Source organism: Haemorhous mexicanus, chromosome 7, assembly GCF_027477595.1.
Source record: "Haemorhous mexicanus isolate bHaeMex1 chromosome 7, bHaeMex1.pri, whole genome shotgun sequence".
Lineage (NCBI taxonomy): Eukaryota > Metazoa > Chordata > Aves > Passeriformes > Fringillidae > Haemorhous > Haemorhous mexicanus.
In genome coordinates, this window is record NC_082347.1 from 25,006,226 (window position 1) to 25,021,677 (window position 15,452).

Genomic DNA, 15,452 nt, shown 5'->3' on the forward strand with positions numbered 1-15,452 from the left:
ACCTACCAATTAGAAAGTTGTAATAAAGAGTAATAAAATACCTTTTCCTTGGGCTGCAGATTCAACCCCCACACAGCCTGTGACACTAATATGATTTACTCCTATTTGCTGATGGAGGATTCTAGCAATAAAATTTAATGTGGAAGAACAAGGTGCATTTAACCAAAGCTGTAAACATATCTAATTCTATTTAAAGCTATAGGGTGCAGTACATTAACGTTTAACAATCTGATATTAAATTGGTGTGAAGCTGATAGAGCTGTATTTGTTAAGATTTCAGCACAAAGCCATCTTTTACCAATGAAAACAGAAGGAGTAACCAAAATAGTGTGACTCAACAGACTCCAGCTGCTGCTTAATAAGGTACTAAGAGTCTTCATGGGAACTCCTGTCATAAAAGAACTGTGGGCCACCTTCAGCTCCGCTGCTGTTCTGCTAAAGCCAGAGAGAGTTAGGCCAGGGACCAATTTGGCCTTGCAATTCCTCTTAAAAGGAGCTAAATCCATTTATTCTGCATTTCTCACACTAAAGCATATTACACACAATGAAATTTTCTTCTCTGTAGTCATTCAGTGGGCTGCTTTGACACTTACAGATGTGCAGTTCATTGCAAGATGGTATTTTTCCTTTCTCCAGTGATATGATCTGACATTATTAAATCTAGGTGGACATTGCTTAAGAAAAGATATAGGAAATGTCTTCTTAGAAAGATGGGTGTTCTCCCAAGTAATACTTCAGGCCTTGTTTCACTCAGCTGGTCTGTTGCCTTTCAGGATTCTGCTGCCATTTGAAGTAAGTTCTAAATAGAAAACATTTTAAAAAGCTGGAAATTTCTGCAGAATGAAGAATTCAATTCCAAATACTGTGACTTTCTAAATGCTGTGTAAGAGATAAACACATGTCCTTCAGCCTAGGAAGCAATATCCCTCTCTATGAAGCTTAAACTCTACAGAGAGACTAAGACAACAAATCTTACAAAAAAGGTCATTTATTCAGTTCTATTAACTATTATTTTGGGGAATTAGATATCAAACACAAGCAAGAATATATAGGATATTAATACATAGCGAATGGTATTCATTAACATGCTGAGCATAAATATACAGTAGAGGATTCTTCTGAACAATGGGCACAATGGCCAGCTCTATGCAAAAGAAATGTTTCTAACCAAACCTGAAAGTTTTCACAGCTAAGTGGTGAAATCATTAATGTGTTAGGATTTTAAATTCCAAAGTAGCAACTAATAAATTCTGTATTTTTCTAGGGCCTTTTGAACAGCTGTCTGCATTACAGATGTTCTCTCTGAATAGTCAGCTAGGATGTTCCAAAATTGATCTCTGAATGTTGAATCACTCATTAGCACCAATTTGGTTTTGGTCAATGAGTTGATTGCTGTTGTCACTGAAAGTCCAACACCTAATCAGAGAACAAGGAAAGACAATATGCCCTTTTTGGTGGGTGATTAAATCCTGGAATAATGCAAGGTGAAACAAACACAATTTTTGACAGCTCACGAATGCAAACATTAAAAATGCAAATAATTACTAACAAATCTATTGATGAAAGCTAGCCTTAGTTTGGAAAGAACTGTTTTGATGAAGGAATAGAATTGGAATTAGTACTGTACATAACGGTCAGCCCAATAAGCTTTTCTTAACCTCCTTTTTATAGAAGATATTTTTATCCAATGTGGAAAAAGACGACTGAATTTTATATTTACAGATCCTGGCTAGACAATAGCAGATTGTGTGCTGCCTAATCTCTACCACTGCTCAAAAAAGTTAAAAACCAGTTTATACAGACTTGCTTATTCTGGTGAACCCCTCCAAAAGGCAGTGATGTTCTCTGTCACATGGGTGCCCTTGGATGCCTGTCCCCATCCTTGATTGTCCCGCCACCCTCCTCTCCTGCCCTCCCATGCAGTAGCAGGAACAAAGGCACGAGTGCTCCTGCAGTGATTCCCAGCTGTGCTCTGAGCCCGGGTGAGACGCTGCTCTATCACTAAAGGGGTGTGACCTGTAAAAGAAGAAGCAGCTTGGGCCATCTTAGTTATAACTCCAAAGAGTGCTACTCCAAAATCCACATTAAATACTGCTGAATGAGCAGCCTGTCATGGGGCTCCCTCACAGACCTGGAGAAGACCTGGCTCCTGCCAAGTGTTGGCTCTCCACGACCTGATGGTGACCTAAAGAGCCCAAGCTTCTACATCTTCATGAACTTCATATTTACTCAGGGGTTAAAGCCTCCCAAGAGCTGAAAGATGTTAGGTATTTGAATTGTCACTGAGCTTTGGGGACATTTAGACGCTGAAGATACATGAGCTTGAAAACATCATCCAGCTACTCTTCATGACTGAAATGGCCAGGATGGCACAGAATAGCTCATTTTCCATGAATGTGTATCAAAGGAAATGGAAGAATGCCTTCTCAGTTATCAAGAGATAAGGAAAGAGGAATGTTATTTTGTGTCCTGACATTAGGCTCATTTCCCTATCTCCTGAGCCCTGGTCTCTTTCCCTATCTCCTGAGCCCCTGAGCCCAAAGAAATAAATCCAAAGTCAGCAGGGCTTTACAGAGTCTGTTCCATACTGAAGGAGAAGCTGTGTTATTTTTTCCTCTAGATCAGCAGCTCTTTAGTGCAGGCTACAGGAGGAAACTTTTGCAGGTTTGGAAATACCAAACTAAACCAAGACTAAAAGCAGTGTCCTGGTTCTCTCAGGTTTTTTCTCACTATCAAGTTTTTCCTATTCCAAATCAGCATTTTAAAAAATCAGATCCTGGGAGATATTCTCAAGCTATGAATATTCTTCCTTAAATCATGGGGGTTTAACTATAAATCTTCCCTTCAGATAATTTTGAGATGTTTTATTTTAAACACCATACTAAAAGTAACATAAGTTTTCTAAGACAATGTCATTTAGAAAGGGAATTTGAAAACATAGAGCACAAAGCTTTTTAGCTATTTCTGGAGAAGGGGAAAAGAAGTAGAAAAAGTAATTTTAGCTTTTCCTTGGCTGTAGCAAAAAGTCTCAGCTTTACTGGGTTATTATTTTTGTGATGGGACGAAATGCATTAAAGTGGCCATTTTTCTGGTCAGTGGTCTTTTCCTTCAGCAGCAGGTTGATGGGCATGGATTCTGCTGTTTGTCCTCCTGAGGCTTGCTAAGATACTGACGTTGGCAGCTGGACCCATCACATCAGCATTAAAGGAGGAATAATGTTTAGTATTAAAAATGCCCCAGGTGGACCTTCAGTCCATTTCCAACAGAGGTTTGGAACACCACCAAGGGAACCTCTGGGATGTCACTTGTAGAACAGCTGCTTTTTCTATGATTACTTTCAACTACATTGTGTTTAAAATTCTCATAGAAAAATAGAAGTGCATGAATGGAAATAAAAAAATAAGGACATTTGTATGATTTTTATAAATAAACAGCACAGCAAGAATTAAATAGAACACAGACAAAGGACATTTATACAGGCATGAACTATTACAGCTTGTTCTCCTCAAAGAGTATCTGTGCGTAGACTGTCATACTGGAAATGCCTTTGGCTTCCTGAATTGGCTTCATCAGTTCAAGTTCAGCATATGTTAAATTCTCCTCTGCGATTTTTGGCTGCAAAACAGAACCAACAAATTCATTATAATGTTGTTACCACTGAATGAAAATACTTCATAACATTGGGTATAGTTCTTCTCCCACCCTTGTTAATTCTGCTGGGTTGTTAATCAATTTACCCTGCATTACAGCTAGGTCATTGAAGATGAAATAAAAATAATATTAAAAATAGGAAACAGGGCTAAGTAGGATTTTCAGATTTGCTTCTAATTTAACAGAATATTTTGACAATTCAAATAGTACAGATTTGAAAGATGTATTTTAGCAAAATGTTCAGCCTCCTTAATACTAAATTTCCCAATTTTATTTATTGCAGATTTCACAATTTGAAAGATATATGCCAGATGGGCTTTCCAGCTGTAAACCTTGGACCAGTTACATCTCTAATCACAGCCACTCACAGAGCCCCTCAGTATATTTCTTAACAGAACCAAAAAATGTTAAAAATATGCAGAAGGCAGAAGAAACTGGATAGAATTACTGCCATTCCAGTGGAATTTCACCACTTTTGCCAAGCTATAGATGAGTTCAGAGTTTAGAACAAAGGCCATTCCACCAAAACTGTCTGCTGTATTAAAACGATTGAATTTGACTTAAAACTGTAAAATTTAGCTAAGGGAGATGGTCAATAAAATTTACTGAACAAATTTATTGTGTGTGGCAGAAGCTGCCTACTGCTATTGGCAGTACAAGAACATCTTGTCTTGTACTCCTGTGTGTGTTTTGCTCACAGTTGGGAGTGGGTAGCTCACGTCTAATTTACCTCAGAAAATGTAGCAACAAATAAAAGAGTTGCTGTGAGACCCTCAGTACGTGAAATGGATTTCAGTTCATCTGTAGAAGATTGAGGTTTATGCTCCCTGAAAAAGGGTGAAGTTCTACAGCCCTATGCAAGTGAATAACAAGTGGAGGATTTGTTCTTTATCTTCTTGAGTACTGTGTTCTACCCAAATAACTGTGTCCTCAAACTGAAGTGCAGAAGACAATTAAAAAACCAAAACATTTCAGCCATGCAAATTTTTGCAGTCACAAGAAGTAACCATGAAAAGGCTGCATCTCTCTGACTAAAAATTGGCAGCTGTAAACTTAAAACTGAAGTCTTGAAGTTCATGAAGTCTCAAAGTTCGTAACCCAAGATTTTCCACACAGCACTTAAATGTTAGGAAGAAGTTGTAAATATTTGCCAAGGCCAAAAGTTTCACATTTTATTTATTGCTTATTTATTTCTGTTTTAACACAAACAATTCCCGTTTCCTTGAAATGTGTTTGAATAAGTATTGTATTGTCTTCTGCCTAAAAAGATAAGCATCTAATACCCTCTGAAATCAGCCCCTGTGCTCCTCTGCTTCCTGTCCTTTGCACTGCTCTGAAATCCTCTCCTTTTGACAGTTGCTCACACTCAGCATTTCAGGTTGTTTACATCAGAGTGAAAAAGTTTAAACTTTTCCAGCATTAATTTGATCTTATTTCTTCCCTGCAGATCAAATCCTCAAAAATGTGTGCAGCTGCTGCCGCAAGTGGTGTCGCTGAAGGCAGCCAACCTGTGCAATGTGAGTGCACGCCCTTTGCAGAGCACTGCCTGCAGGGCTGGCACCTTTGTGTTTCACTGGTCCCACTGTCTTCCCTCCCTCCCCCACCTCCATGTGTCACCCTACTTCATCTCAACTTCGGGTCTCGTTCACTATCAAATGCTCTGCTGTTGACAACACAGAACATTTCCTGCATTCACTGAATTCTCTGGTGTAATGACAAAAGGAATTCCTGTGGATCCAGACAGATCTTGACTGTAAGAGAAATCAAACATACATTTTCTTTGTTAATATATTAAGACTGAACTGAACCACAGTGTTTAGAAGGATATGTCCTCTATCCTGGTCTTGGCTTAAAGACAAAAAAAATTCTTGGTCAACTGCTGGGATGCCTGAAAAATTTTTATATTACCCTCTTCCTTCTACCCTGAAAGTATTAGCCTCATTTTCTAGGCACTTCAGTTGTTTTTTGCCTTTATGTTAAGTTAGAGATTCCTTTTGAGATTTCAAATGATATGTGCCTGTCTATTCAGTCATGCTTTTAACAGAAGCTAATTACAGGAGTTACATTCAGGGTGGATGCAACAATAACACCAACAAATGCTGAAGATTCTATTTTCAGTGTATGAGAATATTTTGAGTTTCTGTTTGAAGGTATTGAGAAAGTTGCTGCCAGCTTTAGTGTCACATCAGACCTTCAATGCATAATGATACACTGCATGTGAAAAGCCTCCTAGAAATGAATCTGACAAAACTTTTGAAACAAAGCTGTTGGTCACTGCCAGAGCAAAACTCTACATTTCCTAAGTCTGATGCAGACATCTGTTGAGGTAGAAATATTTTCGTTGTTCTGTAGGAACCAGTTGTTCAGGACAAGCTAAATCTGTATATGTTTTCCCCTTTGTTTAATCAAATTTCTTGTTTTGTTTCCATTAAGAAAATGCTGCATGTCCTAAAATAGCCACCCTAACGCCCAGCTCATGTAAATTTTAGAAGTAAGATTTATGAAATCATATTGTCCAGGTGTTTTATTATATTATCTCAAAATTGCATTGTTTTCCAGTGTAGATTATCTCTTTATTCTTACCTTATTCTATTATGTTTGGATATGAAAAATAACACTAGATTCCCCAAAATAAGTCATTGGGCAGTAGTGGCTGATGTGTTGCTTTCATACATTTTTATGATGTTCCTATAGTAAACATAATTTAATAAAGCCAAAACACACTAAATAAATAATTGCATCTAGAAAAGCAATAAAACCAAATAAAATTAGTACTTTCATAAGAGGAAAAGGTACTTCAATTACTGCTACAAGCAACAGCACACCATAAAATGTGTAGAATAATTTCCCTTATGCATATTTCTAGTATGTAATAATTTGATTGAAAATATGAGGAAACACACAGGAGGTTCAAAATTGTGAAAGGTATACAGTTTTCAGCAAAAGATGTGTAATAACAGTGCATGAGAGCCAACAGCACTTTAAGTACCTGTGGTAGCCAGGTCTTTATTCCATACACTCTTCTGCACTTCATTTATCAACCACATGTTTAATTTAATTTTGCTGGTCTGTTTGTCCAAAACTAACCTTTTTGAGTAGACAGGGAAAAAAAAAAACCCTAATTCTACAATTTCATCTCTCATTAGGATTGGATATTGTCTTGGCAGTATTAACCTGGAACTGGGCCACCACCTTCTTTCGGGAACAATTGTGTGACTTCAGTAACTGGTGTTACAGGTGGGAGGGAGGGTAGGCCAGAAGAGGAAGAGACAATGAATGACTGGCCATTCACCCCCTTTTTTCTGTCCTGGGTCTTCCTCTAGGAGGCCACTGGGATTTCTAGGGCTACAACATCCTTTTACAAAAAATTGCATCATTGCTCTAAAATAATATTGAAATTATTTTTTCAAGTAGGATTCTATTCCAATGTGCCATTCCTAGATACAGTATTTATCTTGTATGTCTGTTTTCTCATCTTGGGATCAGACACTTTGCCAAAATATAAATTAGGAAGAGTTATGATTTTCCAGTGTATCTTCTGGCAAATGCAAAATGATTCCTCTTCCAAGTTTCTTCCAGTTTAATTTTAGTTCATTCCAGTCACAGGGCTTCCCATTGGCAACTATTCAAAAGAGTTCACTTATAGAAACGTTTTTCTTATTAAGCAATCTGCAAGGTCTATCATGTGAATATGTAAAAGAAACTAAAGTATGTGTATATATAGTTTTGTTTTTATTGGGTTTGTCTAGTATATAAATGTGTTAGAAATTGACTAGAAGGGTTGGAGTTTTAATCAAAGTTATTCTGAATTTTATTTCATAATTACCAGGAATGTCAATTTCACTCCTGCCAGGCTTAGCTAGTTTGTTCCTTTGCAGCCTGAAGGATGTTTACTGTGAGCAATATCAGACTTCAAAGTTCTTGAAGTTTTAATTAAGACAACTCTCAACTAAATTTGGGATTAGATATGAAGAAAACAAGCAAATAATAACCTCTTAAATTTAACTTCTCTGGAAAAACAACTGATACCAGCTTGCACTTAGAGACTGCTGCAATCTCACTGTTCCATGACCACACATGTTATCATGAAGATGACAAACCCAATGTGAATTTTTAGCTTACTATCAAAAATAAGCAGAAAAGGCCTGACTTCCCAGTTCATTTCAGTCTTAAATATTTTAGAGACTATTGCTGCAGACATTGCCCTTTGAATTCAGTGTCTATATAATCACATGTAATGTAGTTTTTGTTTGAGATATGATACAGAAAGACTTTTATACAGGAGAAAAAAAAACTATAGATGAAATGGAGTTTTTGGCTCTGAGTTTTCTGGATTTAACAAGCATGTGTCCCAAATTGAGCACATGGCAGGGGGGTTAGAATGAGATGATCTTTAAGGTCCCTTCTGAAGCCATTCTATGAAATTCCAGTCAGAGTTTCACAGTGTTTTTAGTCACTCTGGTTTCCTACAGTAACACTTGAAAATGAAACTACATCCTCTAATGCCCTGCACTCATGAGTGAATGGCTTAGGTCTGCAAGGATAAAACCCTGACCATTCTGCAGATGTTTGCTGCTGTGATTGCCAGACCATGGCAAACTGCCACCAGCCATGCCTGCTGTTGGATGGGCATGTGGTGCCCAGGGATGCTGCAAGAAGTGCAAAATGGAAAGGTACAGAGTGAAGGGGTGCTGCTGATGTCTGTTTGATCCAGTCCCTAGGAATTGCACTTGCCAGGTTACTCCACAGCACAGAGCAAGCAGCCTTGCCCCACTGCCATGAAGGAGCTCCTCTTAGCAAGCACACTCTGGAACTAACATTTTTTTTTCTCTCCCTTTCTCTTGCAAAAGCCAAACTCGACTCTTTGGCTTTTTTCCTTTAATGTTTGAGAAACATCCTGTTTTGTAGCCACAGTCGGTAAAAAGCTCCACAGAAAAAATGCAGATACTGTCCAGATGGCAGAGCTCAGGAGCATCCAGTGTCACTGCTGAGCACACTCCATCAGAAAGGGTTGAGACAGGACTCCCCAGGCCAACTGATTGGGCTCGTTTCCACAGGAAGAGGTTGTTGGCTGTCTCTGTTTGCATGCCCAGAAGGGTGGAAACTGCAGGCTGAGTGCAGCCTGAGGGAAAGGGGGTAGCCCATCATCTCCTCTGCATATCTCCTCTTCAAAGCATCTGGTTTTTACAGCTGTGGAGGGGATGGGATATGGCTGCCAACTTGGCCATCACTGAAGGGGCAGTGATGGAGGTGAAAGTGAGGATTTGCTGAAGCAAAGATCCAGCATGTTTGGTGGATGGGCTGCAACTCCCTTGCCTGGGCCACCAGGGACACTGGAAAAAGCACATGCTGGTAGTGGGGTCAGGCAGGAGAAAACTCACTGTAGCTTCAGAAAGAAAAGGAGAGCTTCAAGTGTTTACCAATGTCAATGACTTGATTGCTAGCAGAAAGCCAGAGATTTTCCTGTAACAGAGGTGCTTCAGAAATTACTTCTGCAGAAGTTCTGAAGCTAGATCTGCAAAATGACTTATCCTCTAGAAATTCATCTACTGGCCAGTAAGAGTGCTGAAATATCAAGAGAGACATTCAGTGCTAAAGCTAAGAAATATGACATTGGAAAATATGGAGTGTAGTAATTATGTCTTTTAGAGGCATTATCAATTAAAAAGGGCAGTTTTTTCCCATTAAGATGCCTATATTTACTCCCTATACCATAAAACGTTTCCTATACTCCCTGAGAACAATATCTACAACATTTTGTGAAGACTCATTCACCATTGCATCTAAATTTTGTTATTAAATCTCACAGAAGTTATGATTACAGAGTCAGGGACAAAGATGATTTGATAAGTCCCACTGAATGAGTTTTGAGGGAAGAGCATTCTCACCTTTGCCAATGCTCCATTGCTTTTACAGTTGCAGTTATTCCTAGACTCTAAACCAGCATTGCTGGAAATCAGGCTGATTCCTTCTTATTATTCAAAGTAATAATAATTAAAAGTAATTAAATGTTTTCACTTCACTGGTGACACTTTCGTTACTCCAAATGTGTCATCACACAAAAATCATCTACTGTGGGATTTTGTAAATACACAAGTCTCAAAACTGATCCAACAAGAAATTTTATGCATTTATACAAATTATTACTTCTTGGGAGTAAAGATAGCAACTTCAATCTGAATGGGGAAGCAAGCATAAATCAGTAGCTTTGAGTATGTTGAGTTCCAAATGTCAGCCGAGTGTGCAAATGATATTCATGTCCTATGAACATCTCACACCCTAGAGAAACTGAACAAAAAAAAGGATTATTCATCTTACAGAGAGAGGAATTATGAGAACTGAATGGAATTATTAAAGAATAACAGGGAGTCAAGGGAAAAACTGCTCACCACCCCTTTGTATGTCATATGTATGGTCTTACTGGAAGTCTGTGGACATCAATAATGCCTTAAGAAACTGGGAGCTTAAATCATCACTCATTGTTACATGTTGTGGAGGAAGCAACTCTGCCAACAGATGGTGGCACAGCTTTTGATTTAAAGTCATCCACTACTACTTCCCTTCTACTTTGATTTAAAGTAGAAGGGAAGACCTGATTGGTCCCAGCTTCAGAATTCACAAATGACTGAGCAGGTGCATTTAACTTCCTTTTTTTTTCTCAAGGAAAGGGCCAATGGTACCTACAGTTAAGACTACTGAGGAATCCTACTAGTTGTGCAAAATTCTGACTGCTAGAAATTTCCCTCCACCTTAGATAACCATAATCCCTTCCTGCTTCTCAAGCAGCTTTTACATCATCATTATCAGAAGCAGATCTCAGTAACCATGTAGCACAGAGCCACAGGTGATCCAGTCCATGCTGAAACAAACAATGCTGTCTATGCTGCACGAGCCGAAGGCAGAAATGTGCTTCTCTCAAACAGCTCAGCACCACGGTCACTGGAGGACTCTGCTCCAGAAGTCACACAGGAACAACATGCACTCTGTGGTGGGGAACAACCAGATATACTCTATTCAACAGGGAGGGTATTCAAGGTGTTGGTCAGTGTAGGAACAGCAGAAGCCAACTCTTGGGGACTGTGACACTTACACGGATGTGTCTGGAGAACTAAGCCCATGGGATAATTCGTAATACAGGAAATATATACCTGATTTCAAAGTGTGATATTTATATGATCTAGCAAAGTGCACGTCAGTGGCAGAATCAGAAGATTCCCTACAGCCTATCTTATCTGAGCAGGTATTTCTCCCCTTAAAATTTAGCGTGAAAATGATGAAGTCTACAAAAATTTTGCATAAGTAAAGATTTGAAGGTTTGATCCAACCTGAAGTTGCATCCTTTCCATTGGATGCAGTGAATCACACAGGAGCTCCTCAGATTGATGGTTTAAACCTTCATGAAAAGACACTAAAGCCTTTTCATTTAGATGATGTTCTGTAACTGACACTCTTGGGCTATGACAGCTAATCTCTACGAGGCAATGAAAGCCTTACCAGAAAATTTGGTTGAGGAAGTAGAAGATTTATCTCTACCAACTCAAAAGACTAAGTACTTAAGGCTAGAGCAGAACAGCCCTTAGAGAGAAGAGTTTGTGGGCCCCCAGAATTTTCTTTTTCGTAATGACTCTCTGTGCTTCTTGCATGCTATAAAAACCATCCCTTTTTGCCTTTGAGCATCTCTATTTCCTTTGATCTGTACACATTTCTCATTGATGCTAATAGAGAATGACACTGATGGGAACATTTTTGCAACAGGGGGAGCATAGAAGTGTTATTCTGGCTAAAGCAAAAGCAATATGACTTAAGCAGAGTATTTAAAAGGCTTTACTCAAAGCTGTGCAATTGAACTTGGTAGTAGGCTTTCTCTCTTTTTTTTTTTTTTTTTAATTTTCATTGAGATTATGTCCATATTTTATCCAGGTTATTGTGTTCTTGTAAAATTATACTGCAACCCACTCTAGCACGTTAACAACAAAAGAAATTCTCTAGCTTATTATAAACATCTTTCAAGAAACCAAAAGCATATGTCCTCTGGAAATAATTTTGCTGGTATTTAGGCTATTACAAAAAATTTCCCAAAACACTGGAATTATTTTGTAATGTTCCTTTAAACTCTAGCTTGTTAGCTTAGGTTTTCTAGAATATTCTCCTGTTGCCCCAGTATTGTTTCTTCCTTGGGTTGCACAGGAAAGATGCAGAAGTAGCTCAGAAACTCAGCAATTTGTGTCTGTCTTTGCAGTAGTGATTACATGGTAAGTGTGCCATCAGTGAAAAGAGACCTAGTGTAGACACCAGCTGTGCAATCATTACAGTTGGAAAGAAAAGGTTATTTTATCCTGCAGAGATTTGGCAGGAAGATGATATTTTTTTTTGCCCCAAAGCAGATGGAAAATTTAAAATCTGAGAATTTTTTGAGAATTAAAATGGGGAGACAAGTTTACTAAAATTAAAAAGAGTCTCATTTAGATGTATTTTATGTCTTTTTCTCTGTATTTTCTGTACTTTTTATCTTCTTTAACTTCAATTAGTTTCATTTTCCTCACTGAAAAAAAAGTACGGATTATTTTTTCCTGAGAATACAAAAACTAAGACAACTGTGTTGTAAAAAGAGGCAAGAGGAACAGACTTGGGGAAACTGCTCTGGGAAGTGCCCTGCTCAGCTTCTGGATGTGCCTTACAGACTGATTTTGGTTTTGTTTACTTTGTCCCTTAATGCACTTTATTGCTAGGTGAGTCCATATTTGTTGCATCCCTTTTTAACTACAAACTGACTCGTGCCCATAGATTGTGTACTGCCTGGGGGCTGCTGCATCTCTCCAGGTGCACTCTGAGGTGAAACAGGAAAGGGAAGAGAGCAACACATGGGAACAGCTGCCTGCTGAAGGCCAACAGCAAGGCATTGAGACAGAGTTTGCTGTCTGCTTGCAGAGTGTGGACCCCCAGTTGTGCTAGGGGAGACAAAGCTGATTTCATTGTTTGGAAAGGCTTTACTCCTGCTCACCTCCAAAGTGTTTGGACCTTGACTGGTGTTGCGTAGCAGGAAGGGAAGAGCAACAGCTATTTGAGGGCTATCCTTGGAATTATTCCAGAAAGAGAAAGTATCTGGAAACAGATTTCCTTCAAGTTCAGCGTGTGTTGATGTGCTTTATTGACTTGCAGGAAGTATCTGAGTGTTTTAACTGGTGAAAGCTTTTCCTAAGAGGGCTGAAGACTGCCTGATTACTGACATGCCCAGGTGCTGGGATTTGCTCTGGGTGCATGGCAAAGGGTGGCTCTCACCCCTGGTGCCAAGTGCTCTCATCTGGGTCTTTGTCCTCTTAGCATAGCTTTGGCCTGCCACATGTCAACATAAGGCCTTTTTCATGGAGTTTTAAAACTCTGCCTCTTCCTCTACCACAGCCTGACCTGTACAAGCAGAGTCTGGCTGAGGGGCGATCCCAGCAGGACCAGTAGAGGAACAACGAGCTCCATAGCCAAGCAGTAAAATTGCCTAAGATATTAGCCGAGCTGCTCTCAATTCACCTGGCATTATGTCCAGGTATCCAGTGCTGTAAAAAGTAGAGGTTATTTGCTGACAATTGGTGGGAAAGCTCCCAATTCTAAGCCTCACCTGGAAAGTGAAACCATCACATGTCATTTGAGTTATTCCAGTGGCATAATTTTAGCTACCCACCTTCACCTAATATAGAAAGTTGGTCTCTCTGGGATCTCCCTATTGCCAGAAAAGGAAGAAAGGATTCCCAAAAGGCAACTCAGATCAGTCTGAATTACCAGGAGCATCAGGCTCCAACTCTAACTCATCTCTCTATTGCGTGCACAGAGAACAGAGCAGACCACAGCTGCTGTAGGCATCTGAAGTGAGTTGGTATAAAACTCTGTCACTCTACTACCACTGGATACCTTGTCCAGGCACTGCTTTGTCACAAAAGCAGAGGAACATCTCACCATCCATCTGATTCATCTGGCATGCATCTGCAAGGGTATTTTCCAAACAGAAACTTGTTTGAGAATCCCAAGAGAAACTGTCATATGGAGGTTTTTTCCTTAGTATGAGCTATATATATTCATCTTATTCCTGCACTTCTGACTTACACCAATGAAGTGCAGAATAAGGCTCCTCATTTCTCACTTGAAAAGTCCCAAAAGAAGTGAACAGTACAGTTATGATTCTGTCAGTAACTGGTATTTTTTTCCAAAACACCAGCTGCTAGAAGCACATGAGAATGAATAGCAGGTTTCATTTAAGGACAGCCCAAGTTTGTAGACATGACAACTGTTGGAAATCTGGAAAACATAATCCAGTGTAACATAATGCTCAAAATGAAAAGAACCAAGATAATTCACCATCTGAAAAATTATTATTTAAAAAAAAAAGGACCTGTATAATAATATCTGAACCTAGAGTTCTGGCAACATTATAGCATTTGTATTGAGAGAGAAGAATACACAGAACATTATGTCATAGAAAGTTACTCACCAGGATCAATTTTCTTTGAGGTTTCAAGAGCTTGGGCTTTGGGAAATTATTGGCAATTGGAGCTAGAAAAATAAATATTAAGGCATCATTTCACTTTATTATCATCCACTGCCATTTTTGGTATATATATCAGCAATCTATCAATTACATATTAATAGCAAATTAGAAGCAAATGAATGTACTTACATATGAGTTTAACCATATTTCAGGTATTTTATGAGGAAACATAATTAATGTTTTGAATCAGAAAAATTCATAAGATTAAAGAATCTGATATGCAGGACATGCTGTTTGTATGCAAACACTAGAGCAATTTACCCCCTGGGAACTGATCATTTGTGACCTAACCCACAGCAAATCTTCAGGTCCTTTCCCTCTTTTCTCCCACTGGCTTAGCACTGGCAGCATTGCTCAGAAAGTGAGAGAGACCCCAGAGCTGCAAATCCTCTTGGAAAATGAAGTCCCCAAGGGGCTGGTCTTTATCTGCTCAGTTTGCTTGACTTCCCAAGTCAAACTGCATGGACAGATTTAAAGAGTGCAATGTGCTGGCTCCCCTCAGAATACCCTCAACAAGTAATTTCAACTTGCCTAACTTTAATCTTCTCTTTGAGCAGGGTAAATATTGCTGCAGAGGTTCCTCTCTCTCCTCTAGTTAGTGGGAGCTGAGACCTCCTGCTTGGACTCACTGAGTAGCATCTCAGGATGGCTAAAGCTGCAGAGAGGTGACAGCCTGTCCCACAGCAGGTACAGGGCATTTCCTCCCCCCCAGATGGGAGCAAGAACAGGCAGAGACAGTGGGAAAGTGCAGGGTTCCTGTCATCCAACACTCTGCTGTCCCTCCATGGCTGTGCTCAGGATTTGAAATACCTCTGTGCCTCTATTTTCATACCTTTTGCTGGGATGGCTGGTGGCTGCTCCAATTTCTCTTTCTCCTTCTTTTTCTTTACCTTCTTAGGCTGTAGAGGAGACATGCTCGTCACACTGGTAACTGTCTCACCAGAGCTGCAAAGCACAGGCCCAAAAGTGAGGGGAAAATGAAGGCAATGGAGGGAAAGAAAGTTTGTCCCTGTGAATTCATGCAAACACATCACCTTCCACTTGTGGGAGCCCATTCCCAACAACCTGGAATGTGATCTGGGTATTAAATGAAAAACCTCTTATGGGTGTTGGAAATACTCTGGGTTTTGCATTTTTTCAGCCATATAGTATAGCTGAGAAACTCAACGAGTCTCACTCATCCTGGCATAGCAAATGCAAACTGTCAGGTTTAAACAAGACCCATTTCATAGCACCTATTCCTTAAGAGCAAGTATGACCCCACTGC

The 15,452-nt window shown here is 39.3% G+C and overlaps 1 protein-coding gene across 1 annotated transcript in view; it reads right to left on the reverse strand.

The window, feature by feature from the left end:
• Window positions 1–972: 972 nt before the first annotated feature.
• VSTM4 (V-set and transmembrane domain containing 4) overlaps window positions 973–15,452 on the reverse strand; it is a 31,939-nt gene continuing 17,459 nt past the window's right edge. Inside the window, exons 6-8 of the mRNA XM_059851541.1 lie at window positions 15,018–15,130; window positions 14,129–14,190; window positions 973–3,615 (exon numbers count right to left, since the gene is read on the reverse strand). Coding sequence (XP_059707524.1) covers window positions 3,490–3,615; window positions 14,129–14,190; window positions 15,018–15,130 — 301 coding nt within the window. The 3' untranslated portion in view covers window positions 973–3,489. The remainder of the gene's footprint in view (window positions 3,616–14,128; window positions 14,191–15,017; window positions 15,131–15,452) is intronic.